Source organism: Zootermopsis nevadensis, unplaced genomic scaffold, assembly GCF_977971745.1.
Source record: "Zootermopsis nevadensis isolate Lab colony 2312 unplaced genomic scaffold, Znev_1.0 Znev_ptg000016l, whole genome shotgun sequence".
Classification (NCBI taxonomy): Eukaryota; Metazoa; Arthropoda; class Insecta; order Blattodea; family Termopsidae; genus Zootermopsis; species Zootermopsis nevadensis.
Genome location: NW_028259148.1, coordinates 4,428,956 through 4,448,045, shown reverse-complemented (window position 1 = coordinate 4,448,045; position 19,090 = coordinate 4,428,956). Strand labels below are relative to the sequence as shown.

Here is a 19,090-nt window from a genome sequence, read left to right as displayed (position 1 = left end):
TCACTAGTCACGCAAGTGAAGTGACAATGATTCAGACCAGACAGTACTGTAGCGTAGCAACAAGAGAGTGGTTTCTTGCATTGTCTTGTTTCTTTTAGCTGCCCCATGAGGACCACAAGACACTAAGGAGGCTGGAGGCAGATGATAGATTGCAGTACAGGGAAGAACAAAAGGAAATATGTGCATTTGGGACATGCCAGTGGCGGATTAAGAACGCCTCCTAAGATTTTTTGAGATTTCAGGTTCCCACGGCGTCGAATACGATGCTGACTGTCTTCCGGGATATTCCACCGTCTGTGAAGCATTAAAAGTCATTTCAGATGAACTTTCTGCTTCCATAATCACAGTGTAATAATCTACTCTTAAACGTCGATTAATCCTTGCCAGATTACGCAGTGAAACATCCCAGAAGAAAACCATCTTTGGTACGAACAGCTTGACATTACAGACCATTAAGTCTCGGTATACTTTAAATCTGTCCTCAAGGATACCAAAATTGCGACACAAAACTCATAACATTCAACTGAATAAAAATTTTCTTGGATATTATCCATCGTCTAGTAAATATAAAACGTAAAACGACGTTTCGGAGATGGGACTCTATCTCCGTCTTCAGGTTCCATCTCCGAAACGTCGTTTTACGTTTTATATTTACTAGACGATGGATAATATCCAAGAAAAATTTTATTCAATTGACTCTTCACCATCGTCAAGAAGTTTTAGATTTGATATTCATAACATTCAACATAGAATCTTGAAATAGTGCGACAATTTCAAAAAGACATATATTTAATTTGTTCACATTTTTAAGGAAATAACATGGCGACTGTGTGAAATGTATTTCATTTGGTGACGATTAATGATTAATCATGTAACCTGACACGTCAATTGTTTGTGACATGTTACAAAAAAATATACACAGAATTTCTATGACAAATTCTTCAGGAAAGCGTTCACCTGGAAGACCATGATGGAGACGGGAGCATAAAATAAATATGAGTTTTAGAAAAGTTTGTGAAGACTGGAGGTGGATTGAACTGCCTCGAGACCGCGTCCGATGATGCTTTTTATATTATCGGAACTGAACCTCTGTATTCCCGCATCGTTGGCATAGTAACCGCTGAAACTTTAATGAAAATAGGGTTACGGTAGTTCCTTCCTTATCCTGGTTCTACGAGAGGTTGGAAGATGGGACTTCCTCCTTAAATCCGTCTATGGATAGCGCACGTGACAGAATATGGAGTGGCAGAATGGAGCGTCTACGTAGTTGCTTCACAAGGATGTGTGACACAGAAATTGAATTTCCGCGTGCGTTTATATGTGTACATATACATAGACAAACTGTATTAAGGATGGCGTGGGAAAGGGAGAGGGTGACGAAGAAAGGGGATGTACAGTAAGTGACAGAGGAATTTGAATATGGCAGCATTATCACTGCGCTCAGGATTTTGTAACCAGTGTTTGTTGGTTTCTGTTCTATTGCATACGCTGGCTGTAAAGTCACGCATTGCCCCATACAATATAGGTCTTTTGAGAAGGAGCAATAGTTTTCCAAAGTTCATTACAGTGTACACAAAAACTCATCACTTCACTGTATCCTGAGTCTGATAAGCACAATCGACATCCTCACACCACATTTCTTTAAAATACTAGTTTACATCTGCTCTATTATTTTTATTTAGTGTTCTGTCTGACGACAGGTCCATATGAACAGGATCCTTCCATCCTTTTCTCGGACTGGGACCTGTTCATATACGTTCTTGGCAGATGATCCAGAAGTGGTTTGCCATTGCCTTCTTCTCTGTGTGAATGGGATGCCACGGATAAACCGGGGAAGCCCCCTAGGAAAACTCCGTGTTGCCTAGACCACGGCCTTGCCCAACACAAGTTATAAATTCGGGCACCGCCGGGAATCGAACCCGAGACCCCAGGATTACAAGGCCAGCGTTCTAACCGCTATACCACCTCATCTTATTATTATTTAGTGTTCTGTCTGACGACAGGTCCATATGAACAGGATCCTTCCATCCTTTTCTCGGACTGGGACCTGTTCATATACGTTCTTGGCAGATGATCCAGAAGTGGTTTGCCATTGCCTTCTTCTGTGTGTGAATGGAGTAATTGTTGGGATGCCACGGATAAAAACTCCGTGTTGCCTAGACCACGGCCTTGTCCAACACAAGTTATAAATTCGGGCACCGCCGGGAATCGAACCCGAGACCCCAGGATTACAAGGCCAGCGTTCTAACCGTTAGACCACCGTGGCGGTCATCTGCTCTAGCATTCAATAATTCTGCATTTTGCCGACAGAGTGTATTTGTGGGTTTAATATGATTCTCCGAATAAACAACATTAGCCAAATGGTCTTTGTAATTGTGCAGTACTGTGTTTTCTTTTAGGTAAGAATTGTATTTTTAAACAATATTTAGATGACTTTTACACAAGAAGTTAAACCAACCCGAGGACGAGCTCCATCACATCACAAGCCAAGCTATGCCAAAAGATGATGAGAAATGTCAAAGTAAGACAAAGCTAAAGCCAAACCGTGCAACGCGAAACTTTGGCGACGCCAAGAAACTCAACGTCAAGCCAATTAATGGAAAGAGACGTCAAATCAAACAAAAATCAACCACACAACTACTATAAGGCATCTGAATACAAGCTATTCAACGCAGAATTTCTGAACACCTGAGGTCCTACGCTGAAAGGATAAATATATTTCGACATCGGACGTCACAGAACTTGAGACCCCTTCGCCAATACAACACATAAACAGTAACGCCGATTCAGGATACGCAGAGAAGCATGACGCTGAAAAAGACGACGCCCAGCGTCGGAACGCAGGCAGTGCAGATGATAGACGCAGAACGGAAACACGATACGAATCATCCAAAGGCATACGACGAGACGGCGAGCTTCAACACATCGAGCGTCGCTACGCCTATCATCCTGACGCCGATACATTTAAGATACAATTTCGACGAGACATCAAGCCAAAAACATTCCTACGCAAATCACCGATCACGCATGCCGCGAAGACACGCACGACGAGCAATCCCCAGGTCAAGCAACTGCAAAACAAGAGGAGACACACCAAATGCCAAGCCATGCCAAGACCGGACGAGACAAATAAAGTTATACAAAGCTAAACCACTTCAAGAACAAGAAGAAATGTCAATAACTATTGTTATTAATTGTAAAAATATAGCATCTCAGAAATCTTCTCAGAATCACATGAGTCCCGGACAAAGTTTTTTGAGTTTTTTTAGATGACATTCGTGCTCAGTATTGAGATCTGTGTAAATAATTAATAGCTACGTTTCTAAAAGAAAATATATACCATCTTTCGGGAAAACAAGTAGTTGCTAGTATAGCGTTGCGTGGGGTGGGAAGATAAAACATTTCATTCTCCCGACCTCTGTCTCTGAAACGTTCAGTGCCATACATTTCCCCGTGCGTACAACTGTAGGCCAACATTTCACATATGATAAAGGGGCTATGGAGATCCCTCCATATCTCTTCGAGCGCAAAAGGAGGAATTTTTCATGTTGTAGATCCATCATTCGATAATATGCACCAGCGATGATATATGAAAACCTTTCAGTTAAGAGATAACTTTTAGTCCCCAGAGAATTAGAAGTATCAGCGAGACTTTCTTTTTCTAGAAAGCATATCCTAAAACGCGAAAAGCCAGAGTTCATTTGAAATTAATTTTTAATCCATAGTCCCTTTAACTTTGAGTTTTGTTCTTACAGTTAACATTAAATAATCTGATTCGGGGTTGAAAGCCGGTCAGCTGATCAAGAAATTCTTCGCCTTTCATAGAACCCAAAGGCTCATTGCCATATTGACAACAGTCCGTCACTGAACCCTATCGGTCATTCAGTACACACCTTGACACCTTAATTCTCTAGAAACCATTTAAATTTACGCTTCCATCTACGTCTTTGTCTTTCAAGTCGTCTTCTTTTCCTTGGGCTATCCAACTAACATCGTGTACAAATTTCTTACAACCCTCATACATGTTACATAATCCACCCACCCCAACCTTGGTCTGATCATATCTGGTGAAGAATAAACATTATCCAATTCTCTATACGTATTCAATAAGAAATATCGCACGAAGATGTCGCTGCTGTGGGGTATACACAAAAACATCTCACAAGTCTTGTAAATAAGAAGGAACAATTTAAGGTAGCATTAAAAAGATACTTAATTACACACTCCTTTTACTCTGTCAATGAATTTATGTTGTTTACAAATAAGTGATAAATTTTTCTTATGTGTAATGGGTAGATCTATTTGTAGCTTATCATTTCTCTAGGTGAATACGTTGTTTTGTATTATGTGAAATTTATATAATAGTACGAATTGTACTTTATAATATGTATTGTATTATTATTATTATTATGACTTTTTCCACATCCTATCGTCACCTGACTGTCTTATGCATCCATGGAATGTAAATAAATAAATTTAAAAAAATAAATAAACATGGCGAGGTTAAAAATATTAGGTTGAGTTATCGCATTTACAGCTAAAATATATATCATATTTTAATTAATAAATATCGTTACAATTATATAATTAGGGGCCATAATTGTAAAAGCATTTGAATGAGGTGATTTTTTTTTAAAAAAAAGTAGACTCAATATGTACAAAGTTGATGAAAGACTCTCGGGTTACAAGTCGAGTCAGGTGGCTGAATGGTGAATGAACCATATCTTCTGCCAACGTTAATCACACTACAAATACCATACTACCCAGATTCATAAATATTTTTTCATTTTATTTTTTAAATGTTCGTAATATCAAAAACATTTCAATAAACTCTGCAACGACACTGGCCAACAGATACTCGTAATGGAGAAACGTGGTTTTCTTCATGCACATTTTTCCTTTCAATTATGTGCCCTGCATCCGTCTCATCTCTTTTTACCCCTGAAATATTTTACGTTTCTCTTTTGCTCTCATTTCATGACAATCTTAATCCAACTTACGGGTTCCAATTTTCCAAATCCATTCTTTCGAAGGCTTTTGTTCTGCTGCACACGAGTTCTAAAACGCATCCTAGGCATAGAAGTCCATTGAAAAAGCAACGAGAGAAAGCTAACAGAATTGTTGCGCGAATTTTCTATAGGCCCTGTATTATAATCCCATCACAATCAACTTCTGCCATCTGTAGGTACAGTATAGAATTTCTCTTCTTTTGTTGGAATTATCTCGCTACCAGCCTCATGATTATTCGTACCCGCTCTGGCGAGACTTTCAGCACTGCGATTATTCATATTGGGCCACTGCTCCAGATGATGAGTCACAGAAACAAACAAGTTAGAAAACGTATGTACGGTATAAAAATTATGTCCCTTTCACTTTATTATTGCCTCTGGATTTTAAATTCGCAAAATGCTCGTCTTCGAGATTCTCCAATATACGATTGGATCAAAATCAATCCAATGGTTTCCCTACGTACAAACCTAGTGAAGTAATTTCTAGCTCATAAAATCTCAGGAAAGTGGTGTACAACTGTTCAGTCGTGGTAAATATTACTCAGGAAACAGCACGCAATCAACATCAAGACACCACTGCTGTGGTGATTATACAAACTAATAATAATAATGAAATGCAAATTACTAAAGAAGTATTCATGACCTATTTGAAGGCACTGTGGTGGTATTCACCTGGAGAAACTGAGGAAAACCAAAAATATCAGTCATGATATCTGTCATCCTGTCTGAGGCCCAATCAATGTACCTCCCAAACATAAATTTGTTTCACAGATTTTGAGATAACATGATCATTCTCTGACAAAACAATTTTAAAACTTTAAACGAGACAGACATAAAAAATAACGTAAAGTAATCATTAGACATGAAATACTGTTATTTTAAAATTGATAGTTTTGTCAAAGTGCACAAATTTATGTGAAATAGGTTGTGAATTATTTTGAACTTCAGAGTTTCTGTAACATTTCACCAACTGGAAGTTTTCTGTGTATTTGAAACAAACATTAATAGTTATTCAAAAATACCACACACAATTTGAAAATGTACGCAGAAAGTTTATGTCTGACCTCAGTCTCTTAACAATTTTAATTATCTTTCAAATACTCTGGCAGAATACATTTAAGTGGCAAGATCGGAGCTTATAGCACAAGGGAACATGACATCTGAACCTACAATCATGAAGGAGCGTCACGCCTGTCCACACAAGTACAGTTTCAGTAGACTCCAGTGGATTACTACTGATTTACTGTCTTCAGTAATTCTAGAATCTGGTTTCAATTGTGTCTTCCTTCTAACTCTAAACAGCCTAGCAATCACAACTGTTAGAAAAATAAAATACCAGTTAATGAAAAAATTACATGATATTTCTGAAAAACTATCACTCAACAATATTAATAAGTATATTATTATTAAAGTGCCCCACCTTATCCTAATATAATGCCATTGTCTATCTTGATTGTATGAGCGCGCCATTTGTGCAATGTGGAAACAACTGAAATTAAGTTCTGATATTTGTGACTCTTGTAGTAAGTAATGCAAATGTGACTGTAGTAGAGCCTATGGTGGGGTCTGCGTTTGACAGAAGACTGGATTTTGGAGTCAGGTGGTCAATTTTGGGGTTGTGCATTTGGCAGTAATGTTCAGTTTCTCCAAAAATGTTTTCACATTTAATCTACTTCATAAAGGAATGTTATAAATTTTGTATTTTCATTGTAATTCTGAAATAATTTGTACCCCAAATCCTACTAATTAATTGTATTATTGTTCAACTCACAAAAGGTTCATTCCTGTCAACTTCACCTATCTTATGCTAAGACAACCGATGCTGACGCATGGATTTTATAAATGAATTAATATTATTAAACAATGAGACGTGTTTCAAACACTATGTGTGAGGATTTCCAATAAGATTTTGAACAGTTTCTGAACGTTCAAATCAACTGTCTCTCAAATATAAATACATTTAAAGCAAATTCATGAATGCTTAATCACAGCCCAAAATAAGTTTAGTTTTTTACTGTTGCAACATGGTAAGTTATGTCTCTGAGGAACTGCGGCAGCTAAAAGGCCCATAACCATCCCCCAGATGTCACATGAGTGAATACAGCGCAGCAGTGGAATGACACTTGAAGAAGAACCTGTCCCAGTGCCACTAAATCTACCAAAAATCCCACGTGGATTGACCTGGGATAACAATGCAGATTACTTTTACTCCTAACAAAAGGCACAATGACTGTCACTTCTGGTAAAAAGTTCCATGGTGCAGATTATTCTCCTGATGTTCATGACAATGATATATGAATAATGGGGTGTGATGTTGAGTCTTAGATGCCACATTTACCAGGTAACTAGTCAGTCCAGGTACTATGACAGTCGTCAGTAAAAGTAAAATTCAACATGTCCCTGTCCAAAGCACCACACAATTGAGGTGTATGGGGAAGAAGAGATATAGTCCCACACACTATTAACCTTGACACTAGAAAGAATGATGTTTGTGTCTCAAGACAAGAGGTCACAAATTATATGGTTATAAGTTCTGTCCAACTTATGCAGTGCCCTGGAACTCAAAAAATAACCATGGATCCATTCTGCACTGGCCTGTCTCAAATACAGCCCTGAGATTCTTGCAGTTTTCCTCAGTCTCCCCAGGCACATACCAAGGCCTTTTCTGATATAGGCAATGACTGTCTCCTATAATCTAGCCTACTCACCTTGCATGATCATCTTACCACTTCAGTCCACATCAACTTCTAGCAGTTGAAATATCGTAGTTAAATAATTAGGAATCAATCACTCCACGAATTAAATATGACACGATCTAAACCACTGTAATACACTACCCAACCAATAGACACGGACATTTGAGAGCTATGACATTATTTTTCGAAAGTACATGTAAATTCACGAAAATTATTTAGTCAACATCGCACAATACCAAGGAGCACAACACACAATTTTCATCACAGATTGCCAACATTTTCATCCCCTCTTTCTCAGAATAGTGCATGAATAATGCCAGATATCAAATCTGCACTTGAATTATGCGCCATCCGTGCTAGCTGTGTTGTATTTCGTAAGTAATTCGTGAAACGTATTTTTTAACACAAATGACGGGTTGATAAAGCTTAAATATAATAATGAACAACTTACCCACACAATTAAATTCCTGTAATCTGTTAATGAACAATAATGGATCGACAACCATTGATAATTTGACTACTACTTGCAATATTGTAATGGCTGCACAAGGAGTTGGTTTTGTATACATACATAATTCACGCTAAATGATCTGGACCGTAACATGCACAGATATTTGTAATGCTGTTTGAAATGTTGTTTGGGGTGCTGTACATATGTTCTATGATTAATAGTGTAATTTTCTTAAATGTATCCTCCACAAATGGTACACTGAAATTCTAACCTCTCCAATTATACATGTCTTTCAGAATGTATTTGAAATTTTACATATTCATATTGGATAATACTGTCACCAGTTTTCAGAATGTTCCGTTTTATACTTTTAGGCTCTCGGTATGGATGGAGCTGTACTGCCAAAGTCACTTCTGTAATTGTTGCCTATCTTCCACAAAGATGCAAAACGTGAATGTTAGAAGTGATTATTTTTCAAATACAGCATCAGCTTCTGGGAGCAACACTAAGATGAACAATCACCAGATATGTGGTTCAGTTCACATCACTGAAAATGTGATGAGTTCTGATGAACAAAGCCAAACATACAACAAGTCTGTTCATAAAAGAGTGAAGCTTAGCAAAGTGTTAAATGCTGATGATATTTTCTTTTCATCACATAATAGCAACAGAACACCTACATATGGCCTTAACAGGTTAAAAGACAGTTTCTATGATGTACCCTGTGAAGATCTGGCTAAAGGACTCCTTGGTAAAATTCTTGTTAGACGATTAAGTGATGGAACAGTGCTTAAAGGTCACATTGTAGAGACAGAATGCTACCTTGGAGGTGATGACAAAGCATCTCACTCATATAAGGGAAGGATCACAGAAAGAAGTAAACCCATGTATATGAAGCCAGGAACAACTTATGTGTATATAACTTATGGCATGTATCACTGCTTCAACATATCTAGTCAAGGTATATAATTCCATACATGCTGTTAGAATACATATAATTCATGTCAGTTCATATTTCAGAGTCAAAATTATTAACCAATAGTATGTTTTAACCTTTCTTTTATTCATGCATACAACAGCATACCTTAAAGTTAGGAGTCACAGTAGGTCAGTCAATACAGTCACTGACTACTACAGACTGGACGAATGGGTTTCAATCCCACATGGGGGCAGAGGATTTTTCCTCTGGCCTCTGCATCCAGATTGGCTCTGAGGCCCACCCCGTCTCTTTCTTGGGACTGGGGTTCTTTCCTAGGGGTAAAGCATGGCTGGGGCATGATGCTGACCACTCACCCATATCTAGTGCTGCAGTTAAGAATGAGTAGGAGCTATATCTCCTCTCCACCCAAGCACCTGCATGGCATATAGTGAGACAGCTTTACTTTACCTTTACCTAAAAGTTACATGTAAGCCTTTATAATAATTATACAAAGTTACAATCCCAACTGACCCAAACTTCTTTTATGTCGCTCCCTAAATGCCATTAATTTTTTTCCTGACCAGGACTTCAAGAGGTGAATTCTGTAGCAAGTGGACAGATATACAAACAAATATATACGTGACACTTAATTTTATGAATTTCAGGTTCAGGCGCAGCTGTTTTGTTGCGAGCATTGGAACCTCTGGAAGGATTAGAATTCATGCATTTAGAGAGGGGGAAAAGAAAAAAGAGTACATCATCAAAACCAAAAGAACTGAAGGCCCATGAGTTGTGCAGTGGTCCAGCAAAATTATGCATGAGTTTCAATATTACTAAGTCATTATGTAACGAGCAAGATTTAACAGCATGGGATGGACTGTGGGTAGAGGAAGATGAATCAAATCAGAAATCACTGGACCCGTGTCATATAGTGACATCACACCGAATTGGAATTGATTCAGTTGGTAGAGAGTGGGCATCAAAACCTCTTCGTTTCTATCTGCTGGGGAATTCATCTGTCAGTCGTAGAGACAGAGCCAGGGAGAAGGAACTTTGGGAAACAATAAAACATTCTTCTTCAACAAAAGATTCATTTTTCCCTCAGGATCCAGCATATGAATGATGTGGTTACTGTATGTCATTATTATATTAAACTATGTGTTAATCCAAACTGAAGAGTAATATTCACAAGTTTTATATGAGTTTTAGTACATTTTCACATTAACAGAGCTGTAAATGAAGTTACATCATAATACAGAAGTGCACGGGTTATTATTAATTTTGATGTCTAATAAATTCCATTGTATGAAGAAAGCATATGCATTATCTTTTCTGACAAGTTTTCATAATTATTTTTGTATATGAATGGGAAAAGAAAGAAAATACTATAAAAATAACTGAATATTTATATACATTATTTTCACATATGAACATCACATTCAGTATTATTTTATAATAATGACACACATTTATTATAAAATGTGACAGACTTTCTACTCTCAATTGGTCTTGTGTACAAAAGAAACTCCAATACTAAAACTGACAGCATGATTTTCCTCTCATGTATCATTCTTATTGTGCAAATATGTTGAAGTACTTCATGAATGCCTTCAGTTAATAAACATCCAAATACAGAATAGCCTTTTAAAATAAGACAAACTCTCATCTACTAAAGCTGTCACCTGAATCAATGGCTACTTAAAACTAAGGTGACAAGTCCTATGGCTGATAACTTATGCATTAGAAACATCTATTAATTTAGTGTTACAAATAATATACTGTATCATGTTTTGCCATGAACAATTATGTATATTGAAAAGTGCTGTCTTCCGGCAAGCATCTCTGCATATTCTGGTAGAGTTTGATGAAATTATTATCCTGCTTTCATATTCTGTGTATGAATAATATTCAGCCATACAGGACTGTCATAACTGTACATGTAAATCACCAGGCTGTCAATTTCAATGAAGGCATTTGTTTATTAAATCAGTATTTTAGGAATTATAAAAAGTCTGACTTAAAAAAATCAGTCATATCGAGTCTTTAAACTCGTATATTTAAATTATGAAAGTAAGTGTCCCAAAAAGTATAAACACTTCTTTTCACCATTTTGTTTTACACTGAATAATGCCATCTAGCAGAGTGTACTAGTACCAAGCAATGCATATCTGCCATCTAGCACCATCACAATACAATACTTCACTGCAGAATACCGTTACTCTATCTCTATTTTTATATGCATTATTAAGATCCGGAGTGTGCATACTTTGGCACACATGTTATGGTAAAAAATACATTACTAAAAGGATTATCATCCAGCATGAAGTGATTTTCTTCATAATTATATGTGTACTTTGTCATTAGTCTTATGGCACCTTTTGTTTTTCAATTAGAACATTCACACACTTTCAAGAGCTTAAATATCTGCACATATCATCTCAGACTTATCACAACTGATTACAGACACTACAGTGTATCTTACACACATTATTAGAACAGCCTCTCAGTCAGTACTACAACTGAAGCCCTGTGGAAATTTTGGACACCTGTTCTTTTGTTGTCATTGTGATACAATTTAAGAATGCAGTATCTTGCTGTGAAGATAACTGTACTGATATACACATATGAATTCACTGCACAAAGTAATTGTAAAATTAAATCTAATTGCTCTACAATTCAGTGACTGAAGTGGTAAAATAATTATACATAATACCTTACATACTTGATATTACAGTATAAAAGAACACATGCATGCGTATCAGTGGCAAATCCTGGTCTACAAGTCAGGTCATACAGAAATGCAATATTACTAAACCCCCCCCCCCCCCCCCCCCCCCAACAATCACAACACACTGCTACTGCTAAGGAATTTTGATGATGGTGGCACAAGGTGGTATTAGAAAAAATTATTTCCCAATTCTGAATCTGAAGGTGAATGAAAGGATGGAAATTAGCATAAAAATTAAATTAAATTCAAGAGACTTTCACATTTAATTATGCAGTCAAGACATCTTGTATTATCAAAAATTGTGTGGTGAAAGAGTAAAATATGTAAAATAATAATACTAGTATGAAAATTAAAGTTGACTAGAGGAAAAATTTAGAATTTCACAAAACTGTTACCATTTAAGATGGCTGTCTTTGGGTTGTAGCACTGTGTAGTCTGGTAGAAGTTTACCAGTGTTTCAGAAGTCCTTACTATCGATGTCATTCACATTAGTAGTTTCTGAAACAGCTAGCTATACAAGCATATTGGACTGACGTGTGACAAGATATTACCTGAGATCCTGTATTACCTTTAACCTATATCTTAAGGGAATAGGAGATTTAAAACCATTCTACAGGCACAGCAGACAGACATTAATACTGGAGTTAATGGTTTAAGTTTAACGTTACTGCAGTGTAGTCAGCTGGACCACGCATAAACTGTGACACATGCATGAAGAAAGGTTAATGGCACCTGTATGTGTGACTTTTGCATATATTTCTTATATGTTGTTGTTATTATCATTATTATTATTCTCTTCCTTTAGCATAAAGGTAAGTAATATACTGAAGAAATGAATGTTAAAGTTGATTCTTTCTTTGGTGTCCAGTCATTTAAGATAAAACTGGATGATTTATTAAAATATGTCACAGCTGCTGTTCCATTATCCATTATCTTCATAATATAACACATATGATTAAACCAAATAAATACTTTGTACCAATACTGCTTTTGATGAAATGGTATAAAAATGGAAATTCTTTTAAAACCTGACAAGATGTCACGATGAATATAATAATTATGTACTTGTGTCTTATATTATCCTTCTTGCAATGTGAACTGAAAGACAGCTGTATTTTTCCACAATCGCCTGAACAGACAAAATAGGAGTGTATAGAAGAAGATTGATCAGTATCATCAACGGATGTTGACATAAAAATGTTATTTAACTCCTTGAGGAACATGAAGAACATTCACATTTACACTCCAAAAACAATTCTTTTAGAATTTATATGAGTTATTTACACTAACAGCATAAAACAAGTGCATAACCTGAAGGTTATATCTGTGTCTATATGCTGAACCAGAAAGGGTCTGTCAAAGAGCCATGAGTATCTGTCGGGCTATTTCATCTCTGTAATCACTTTAATGGATTTTGATATTTGTTACTGAGACTTTATACTAATTATTGCTGTGTGAACTTCACTCTGAATTGTGTTGGTCCTATACAATCCCACCTTTACATGAATATAAATAAATAAAATTTTGATAGCTCATTGTGCAAAAGATGGTACAACATAAAATGTAGATTTCATGATGATCTACAACTTCTCTTGGATGTTCTTAATATGATGAGCCCTCAACATACATTATTTATGGATATGGAAGAATATAATGGCATGTTACAATGATAATTTGTATTTAGCTGTGCACGTCAATGTTAGACAAGGAGTTAACATTTTATGTGACTTAACCTTCTACATTCAAGGTTACTAGTATTATATGAACCAGAAATTAATCAGAGCATGCCTTCGGAGCTGTATCATACTCTTGCTATATCACATCTTCTATTATGAGTCTGCCTATGTTTGATGAGATTCCCAATACACGAAAAGGTGGCGCCACAAGCTTCACACATGTAAGGACGTATCCCTGTATGAAGAGTGTTATGTGTAACAAGACTTTCCCTATGAGCAAAAGCTTTGTTACACACTTTACAAACAAATGGTTTCTCCCCAGTGTGAGACCTTTCATGTCTCTGCATCTCCACTTTGAGACGGTAGCTCTTGCCACAAAATCGACAGAGGAATGTTTTTTCACCCGTGTGGAGCAATATGTGAGTGCCAAGAGAACCACCACTCATAAATGCCTTACCACAGACGTTACACACGTGCCTTGGTTCTGACCCACATCGACTATCTACATGAACTTTGAGATTTCCTTTCTGTTTGAACAATTTTCCACAGATATTACATGCATAAGATTTTGCCTCACGACCAAGATGTTTGTTATTGTAATGATTCTTTAGATTACTTGAGTTTGAGAATGACCGCTGACAATCTGAACAGCTCCACTGCTTTCCATGCTGCTTTGTTCGATGAGATCGGTATTCTCGTTTTGAATTGAAACCATCACCACACTGTCTGCACTTAAAAACACCTGCACCTGTGTGCTGAGATTCATGTTTTATTAAACAGGCTCTATTAGTATACTTTTTACCACAGTGACGACATGGTGTTGCTCCCTTTTCTTCAGATGAGTGACATTTTCTGTGACGGTTCAATTGTGACACAAATTCAAAATATTTATTACAATATTGACAAAGGAACTTTCTCGGTACTTCTCCAGAGTTAAGGATTTCCACTTCCTTTAAATGACGTTCCAAACGCTTATATAATGGCTCATCCTCATCTGAGGCTAGATCTGTTCTCTCAGAATCATCTGTGTTTATCTCATTGTCTTTATTACTATTATCTGAATGAGACCGAGTATGTTCATTTAACAACTGTTCTTGAGCAAAACCCACACCACATGAAGCACATGAAAACTGATCTTCAGGAAATTCACTTGTACTTTTAGTAACTGAAGCTGTATCTGATTCTTTACTTCTAACATCACATCTTGCAGGATATTTCTGCTTCCGTTCATGAGGAATTTTCTTCAATGAACTCATTACTCCCGATTTAAACACGGATTTCCCAACATCTTTACCATCTTTCACATCTAATTCAATTTCCTTTTTTACAGTATAATTACAATCTACCGGTACTTTTGAGGTAAATATATCAGTCTGTTCTTGTTCTGATAACGTACTGTCTGAAGAGATGTTAACAGGTGATCCAACAGCTGACAGTTCATCTGTCTCTTGAGATTCAGATTCAAGAATAGAACCAGGCAGATTGTCTTTATGTTTATTATCTGTGTCTTCATATTTCAGGTTACTAATTGAATTTTTTGCTGTAAAGTTATCAGTCATATAAACATCATTTTCACTGGGTATGTCATCACTACTGTGGTTCTCCGGTCCATTAACCAAAGTAGCTGTCTGACGTATTCGATTACCACAGACAAAGTTTGATTCATATCCAGACTCCTTCTGAATGGTAATCGTATTCTGACCAACATGATATGATGATTTCACATTATTGTGTTTGAAAAGATCAGTTGTTTCTTTCTGACTATATGAATACTTTTCACGATCTGAAATCTGAATTCTGTTATCATGAGAATACTTTTCTGCGCCATAATTTTGAAGTCTATGATTGTCAGAATTCTGGAAGATGCTGCCAACTGTTGGTTTTCCATTATTAACAATCAATCCATCAGTAGAGCATGTATATGGAAGACTTCTAGTTGCTGACTCAGGCTTTGACTCCTTAGAAATTGCACTATACACTCCAAATGACTGAATGGCATCAGGATGCATTCCCATAATATTGCCACTTCCCCAGTAATAATGTGTACTATAACAAGAAAACACAAATTTACTATAAAACACGCAAATTAAAGTAGTGCTTTAATAGTCACAATATATGAGATTGTGCTGATGGGTCCTTACGCTGGTTCAAATCACAACATGGATATTTTTCATTAGCCGTAAAGATCAAGATTATATCTCAAAATTAACAAACTCCATGGAGCAGACACATTCTTGAAAAGCTAACAGTCACTCAGTCACCCAAGGTGCATCCCAAGTATGCAAGACAAATCATAATAAAGTACAAGATAGGTAACAAATTTATCAAAATTACAGCAATGTTCATATAAAGTTGACTGTCTTCTGGGTTATAACCATGTGTGGTCTCGTAGAAATGAGAACCTCAAATCCTACAAAGTTCATATATTTCAAAACATGATAGTGAACCTTCAGGTTCCAAAAGGCATGGAATTTAATGACTATCAGCTTATCAAGAAGGACACTGATCTGTGGAGTTGGCAGGTTCCTTTCTTTTCTTTGATAAAGAGTTCCATGCAATGAGATTAGCCACATGACCTAGCTCCATTATCTTACAACATTTTCACTGTAGTTATTTTTATGAGAAATTCATGGTGGACAGTCACACTATTTTACCCTCTCTAATGATCACTGTATAATTAATCTTAATGTAAGACAAAGAAAGTACCTTTTAATATTTTGCTCCATGCTACCAAGATGAAGATCAGCAATTGGATGGAATCTATCATTTATTGCTGGAATTCGCTCAATTGTTTGATCACTGCTACTGAGCATGGGTGAGATCCAGTCACGATTCTCTTCATAATTTGAATTTCTGTAATTATAACAACTACCAGGCAAGAGTGGAGCTTCCTCCTCTGTTACACCATTATTACTAGGTCTCTGCACTCCCAATAACATAGAATTCATTAAGTGTTCGACAGGTGATTTTCTTGCTGTTACATTCTTCTCATGTGTTTGTAACTTCCTGGTAGTGGACTTCACCCTGCACTTACTGGATGTCATGGTAGGAGTTACAAGTGCACATCTGTTACGATGAGTTTTTCTGTGTTTTATGAGGTTCCCGATACATGAGAAGGTGGAGCCACAAGCTTCGCACATATAAGGCCGTATCCCTGTATGAAGAGTGTTGTGTGTAACAAGACTTTCCCTGTGAGCAAAAGCTTTGTTACACACTTTACAAACAAATGGTTTCTCCCCAGTGTGAGACCTTTCATGTCTCTGCATCTCCACTTTTAGACGGAAGTTCTTACCACAGAATCGACAGAGGAAAGTTTTTTCACCTGTATGAAGCAGTGAATGTGTAACAAGTGTTCCACGTGTCATAAAAGCCTTCCCACAAACATTACACACGTGCTGTGGGTCTGTACCACATCGACTTTCTACATGAACTTTGAGATTTACTTTCAGTTTAAATTCTTTATCACAAACATTACAAATAAACACTTCGGTCTCCTTGTTTTCATGCCATTTCATGTGGGAATCAAGTTTATCTTCAGTGGCAAAAGTATGATTGCATATTGCACATTTCCAAGGTTTTTCATGTTTCTCATCACGGTGTTTTGTTCGTTCAGCTTCAGTAGCAAATACATCTCCACAAGGGCGACAACGGAAACTTCCTTTCCCTTCATGCTGAAGCTCATGTTTTGTTAAGCTACCACTTTTGGTATACTTCTTTCCACAGGTATGGCACGATAAAGATTTTTTTACTTTAGATTTGAGCTTATGGCTTTCCATATGGTGTAGCAGCAAAGAATTAAATTTGAATTCTTTCCTGCATATGTGACATGACAGAAATGTTTTCTCTTTATTCTTGTGAATCTTCTGATGTTGTATATAAACTGATTTATACTTACAATCCATGTCACAAGTCTCACAAACATAAGAAACTTTTGTAAGAGCCTCATACTTCTGCACTTCACCTGTTTCTTTCGACTTTTTGTCCAACAAATCACTCATTTCTCTACCCATGTTGGCAGTGTGTAGCTTCATATGATGTCGCAGCAATTGTTTCTGAGTAAAGTACTTGTCACAAAATGTGCAACAATAGTGAGCTTCTTCTACATTCAAATGGTATTTTTTCTCACTTGTTCTGCCATGTTCTGGCTGCACTGATGTTGATAGTGTAGCCAACCTCTGACACCTTCTCTGCAATCTATTTTTACTTGCTTGATGACTGTCTTCCAATATGGCATCTTCAACTGTGGTAGAAACATCTCTGATAGATGAAACATTTTCATAGGTAGAAGTTTCATTTGCACTTTCTTCATAAGTAACACTCAGGAAACTTGTCAGATTGAAACCTGCATTGTCTGCATCAACATCATCTCCGACACCCTTTTGTTGCCTGCCACTATTGCAGACTGATGTCATGTTCTATAAGGGCCCCATTGGAAGCCTTAAGTATTCCATATTACTACATTCTTTTGAGAACATTGTGTATAGGGAGAAAAAGAAATTTATGAGATGGAAATACCCACTGTGTTTGGCTGAAAGATGAAAATGCAATATAAGATTTTAAGCTTTCGTGGTGACTGGATGCAATGAAGTCTTCTCATCCAATCAGCTGTGTCAGCAAGGAATGAGTTTCTGTCTTCATCATTAAATATTAGTAGGATGAGTGACGGCAGTTCACTGTATATATACACATTATGGGTCCGAGCTCCTTAGCTCTGCCGGATGAAATACGGAGAGAGAAGAGGTGTGATAAGGAAACGTGACAGGGTCAATCAGTTGGCCATTGCTTATCTGGTGTATGAAACTATTATCTACCTTGATTTTAATAGGTTGTGTGGGAATAAATAACATACAAAATTCAAAAGTACTGAACATTCAGCCTGTATATATAATAAACATCTCATCATTCACCTTGTCCAATATTAATGATGAAGGCAGAGAGTCTACAAAACACTGGAAACTCATTCCATATTGACTGACACAGCTGATTATGTGAAAATATTTCATTTCATAAAAACACAAATTAAATAGTGTCCATTTCATGAAGATGTTAGCCTAGATAAGCACATACAAAATTAAATGTATGCTAATGCTGTAGAAAATTATAATACATGAATTGTGAATTGAAATTAATGAAACATTCATGCATAATGGTGCAAAACCTGTTGTTTAAAAACTGCTGTACACGACAACACAGTAATTCTAATATTCTAACCTAACATTTCATACATGGAAATTTGCAGGTTATGTTGACGCATAAACCTCAACAGAATATGCTACTCACACCTTTACTATCATAAACATATTAGAATGAAGAAGCTCATTCAACCAAAGTAAAGATAATTTAACTGAAGCCCCATAACTAAGTGTGTACCTGCAAAATTATGGAATTTACATCTATCTTTGTCTTCCGGTATTTCTACTTTTCTGTGCAAAGCAAAATCATGTCGTTTTGTATGCCTACAACTTTCGTTTATTTATTTAATCAAAGCAAGTACACAAATCTTCAACACCAAAGAATAATAATTTTACTTTTAGGTTTGGTTTAGGCTATGATAAAAAATCAATTTCATATAAACAAAACATGGTGTGCACACTGAGCCATCTTTACAGCC

At 36.6% G+C, this 19,090-nt stretch overlaps 3 protein-coding genes across 8 annotated transcripts in view; 1 reads left to right on the top strand and 2 right to left on the bottom strand.

Annotated features, from left to right (window-relative positions):
• LOC110840107 (rhomboid-5) overlaps positions 1-19,090 on the bottom strand; it is a 262,804-nt gene that overhangs the window by 231,727 nt on the left and 11,987 nt on the right. The window contains exon 1 of one of the 2 annotated variants that reach the window (XM_087349829.1): positions 7,718-7,951. The exons of the other annotated variant lie outside the window; for it this stretch is intronic. The gene's annotated coding sequence lies outside the window, so the exon portion shown is untranslated. Of the gene's footprint in view, positions 1-7,717; positions 7,952-19,090 lie in introns of those variants that run through there. 2 annotated transcript variants of the gene reach the window in all.
• LOC110841309 (uncharacterized) lies at positions 8,001-10,389 on the top strand. 5 transcript variants are annotated; one of them, XM_022086723.2, is made up of 3 exons: positions 8,001-8,079; positions 8,531-9,117; positions 9,741-10,389. In XM_022086723.2, exons 2-3 carry the CDS (start codon positions 8,544-8,546, stop codon positions 10,196-10,198), a joined length of 1,032 nt encoding a protein of 343 aa, XP_021942415.1. In that variant the 5' UTR covers positions 8,001-8,079; positions 8,531-8,543; the 3' UTR covers positions 10,199-10,389. The 5 variants fall into 5 exon arrangements, with proteins under 5 accessions (XP_021942415.1, XP_021942412.1, XP_021942413.1 ...); XM_022086720.2 differs by lacking the exon at positions 8,001-8,079 and adding an exon at positions 8,219-8,321; XM_022086721.2 differs by lacking the exon at positions 8,001-8,079 and adding an exon at positions 8,226-8,409.
• On the bottom strand, positions 12,334-19,088 carry LOC110841306 (uncharacterized). Its single transcript, XM_022086710.2, has 3 exons — positions 18,850-19,088; positions 16,186-18,007; positions 12,334-15,525 (listed from the first exon to the last, which is right to left on the bottom strand). Exons 2-3 carry the CDS (start codon positions 17,889-17,891, stop codon positions 13,605-13,607), a joined length of 3,627 nt encoding a protein of 1,208 aa, XP_021942402.2. The 5' UTR covers positions 17,892-18,007; positions 18,850-19,088; the 3' UTR covers positions 12,334-13,604.

Excerpts from the sequence above, each read along its gene's own strand:
- LOC110841306 (XM_022086710.2), bottom strand. The coding sequence starts at position 17,891 with ATGACATCAGTCTGCAATAGTGGCAGGCAACAAAAGGGTGTCGGAGAT. Across the intron at positions 15,526-16,185 it reads ATGGAGCAAAATATTAAAAG|TACACATTATTACTGGGGAA; the intron begins GTACTTTCTTTG and ends TTCTTGTTATAG.
- LOC110841309 (XM_087349857.1), top strand. The coding sequence starts at position 8,442 with ATGTCTTTCAGAATGTATTTGAAATTTTACATATTCATATTGGATAAT. Across the intron at positions 9,118-9,740 it reads CTTCAACATATCTAGTCAAG|GTTCAGGCGCAGCTGTTTTG; the intron begins GTATATAATTCC and ends TATGAATTTCAG.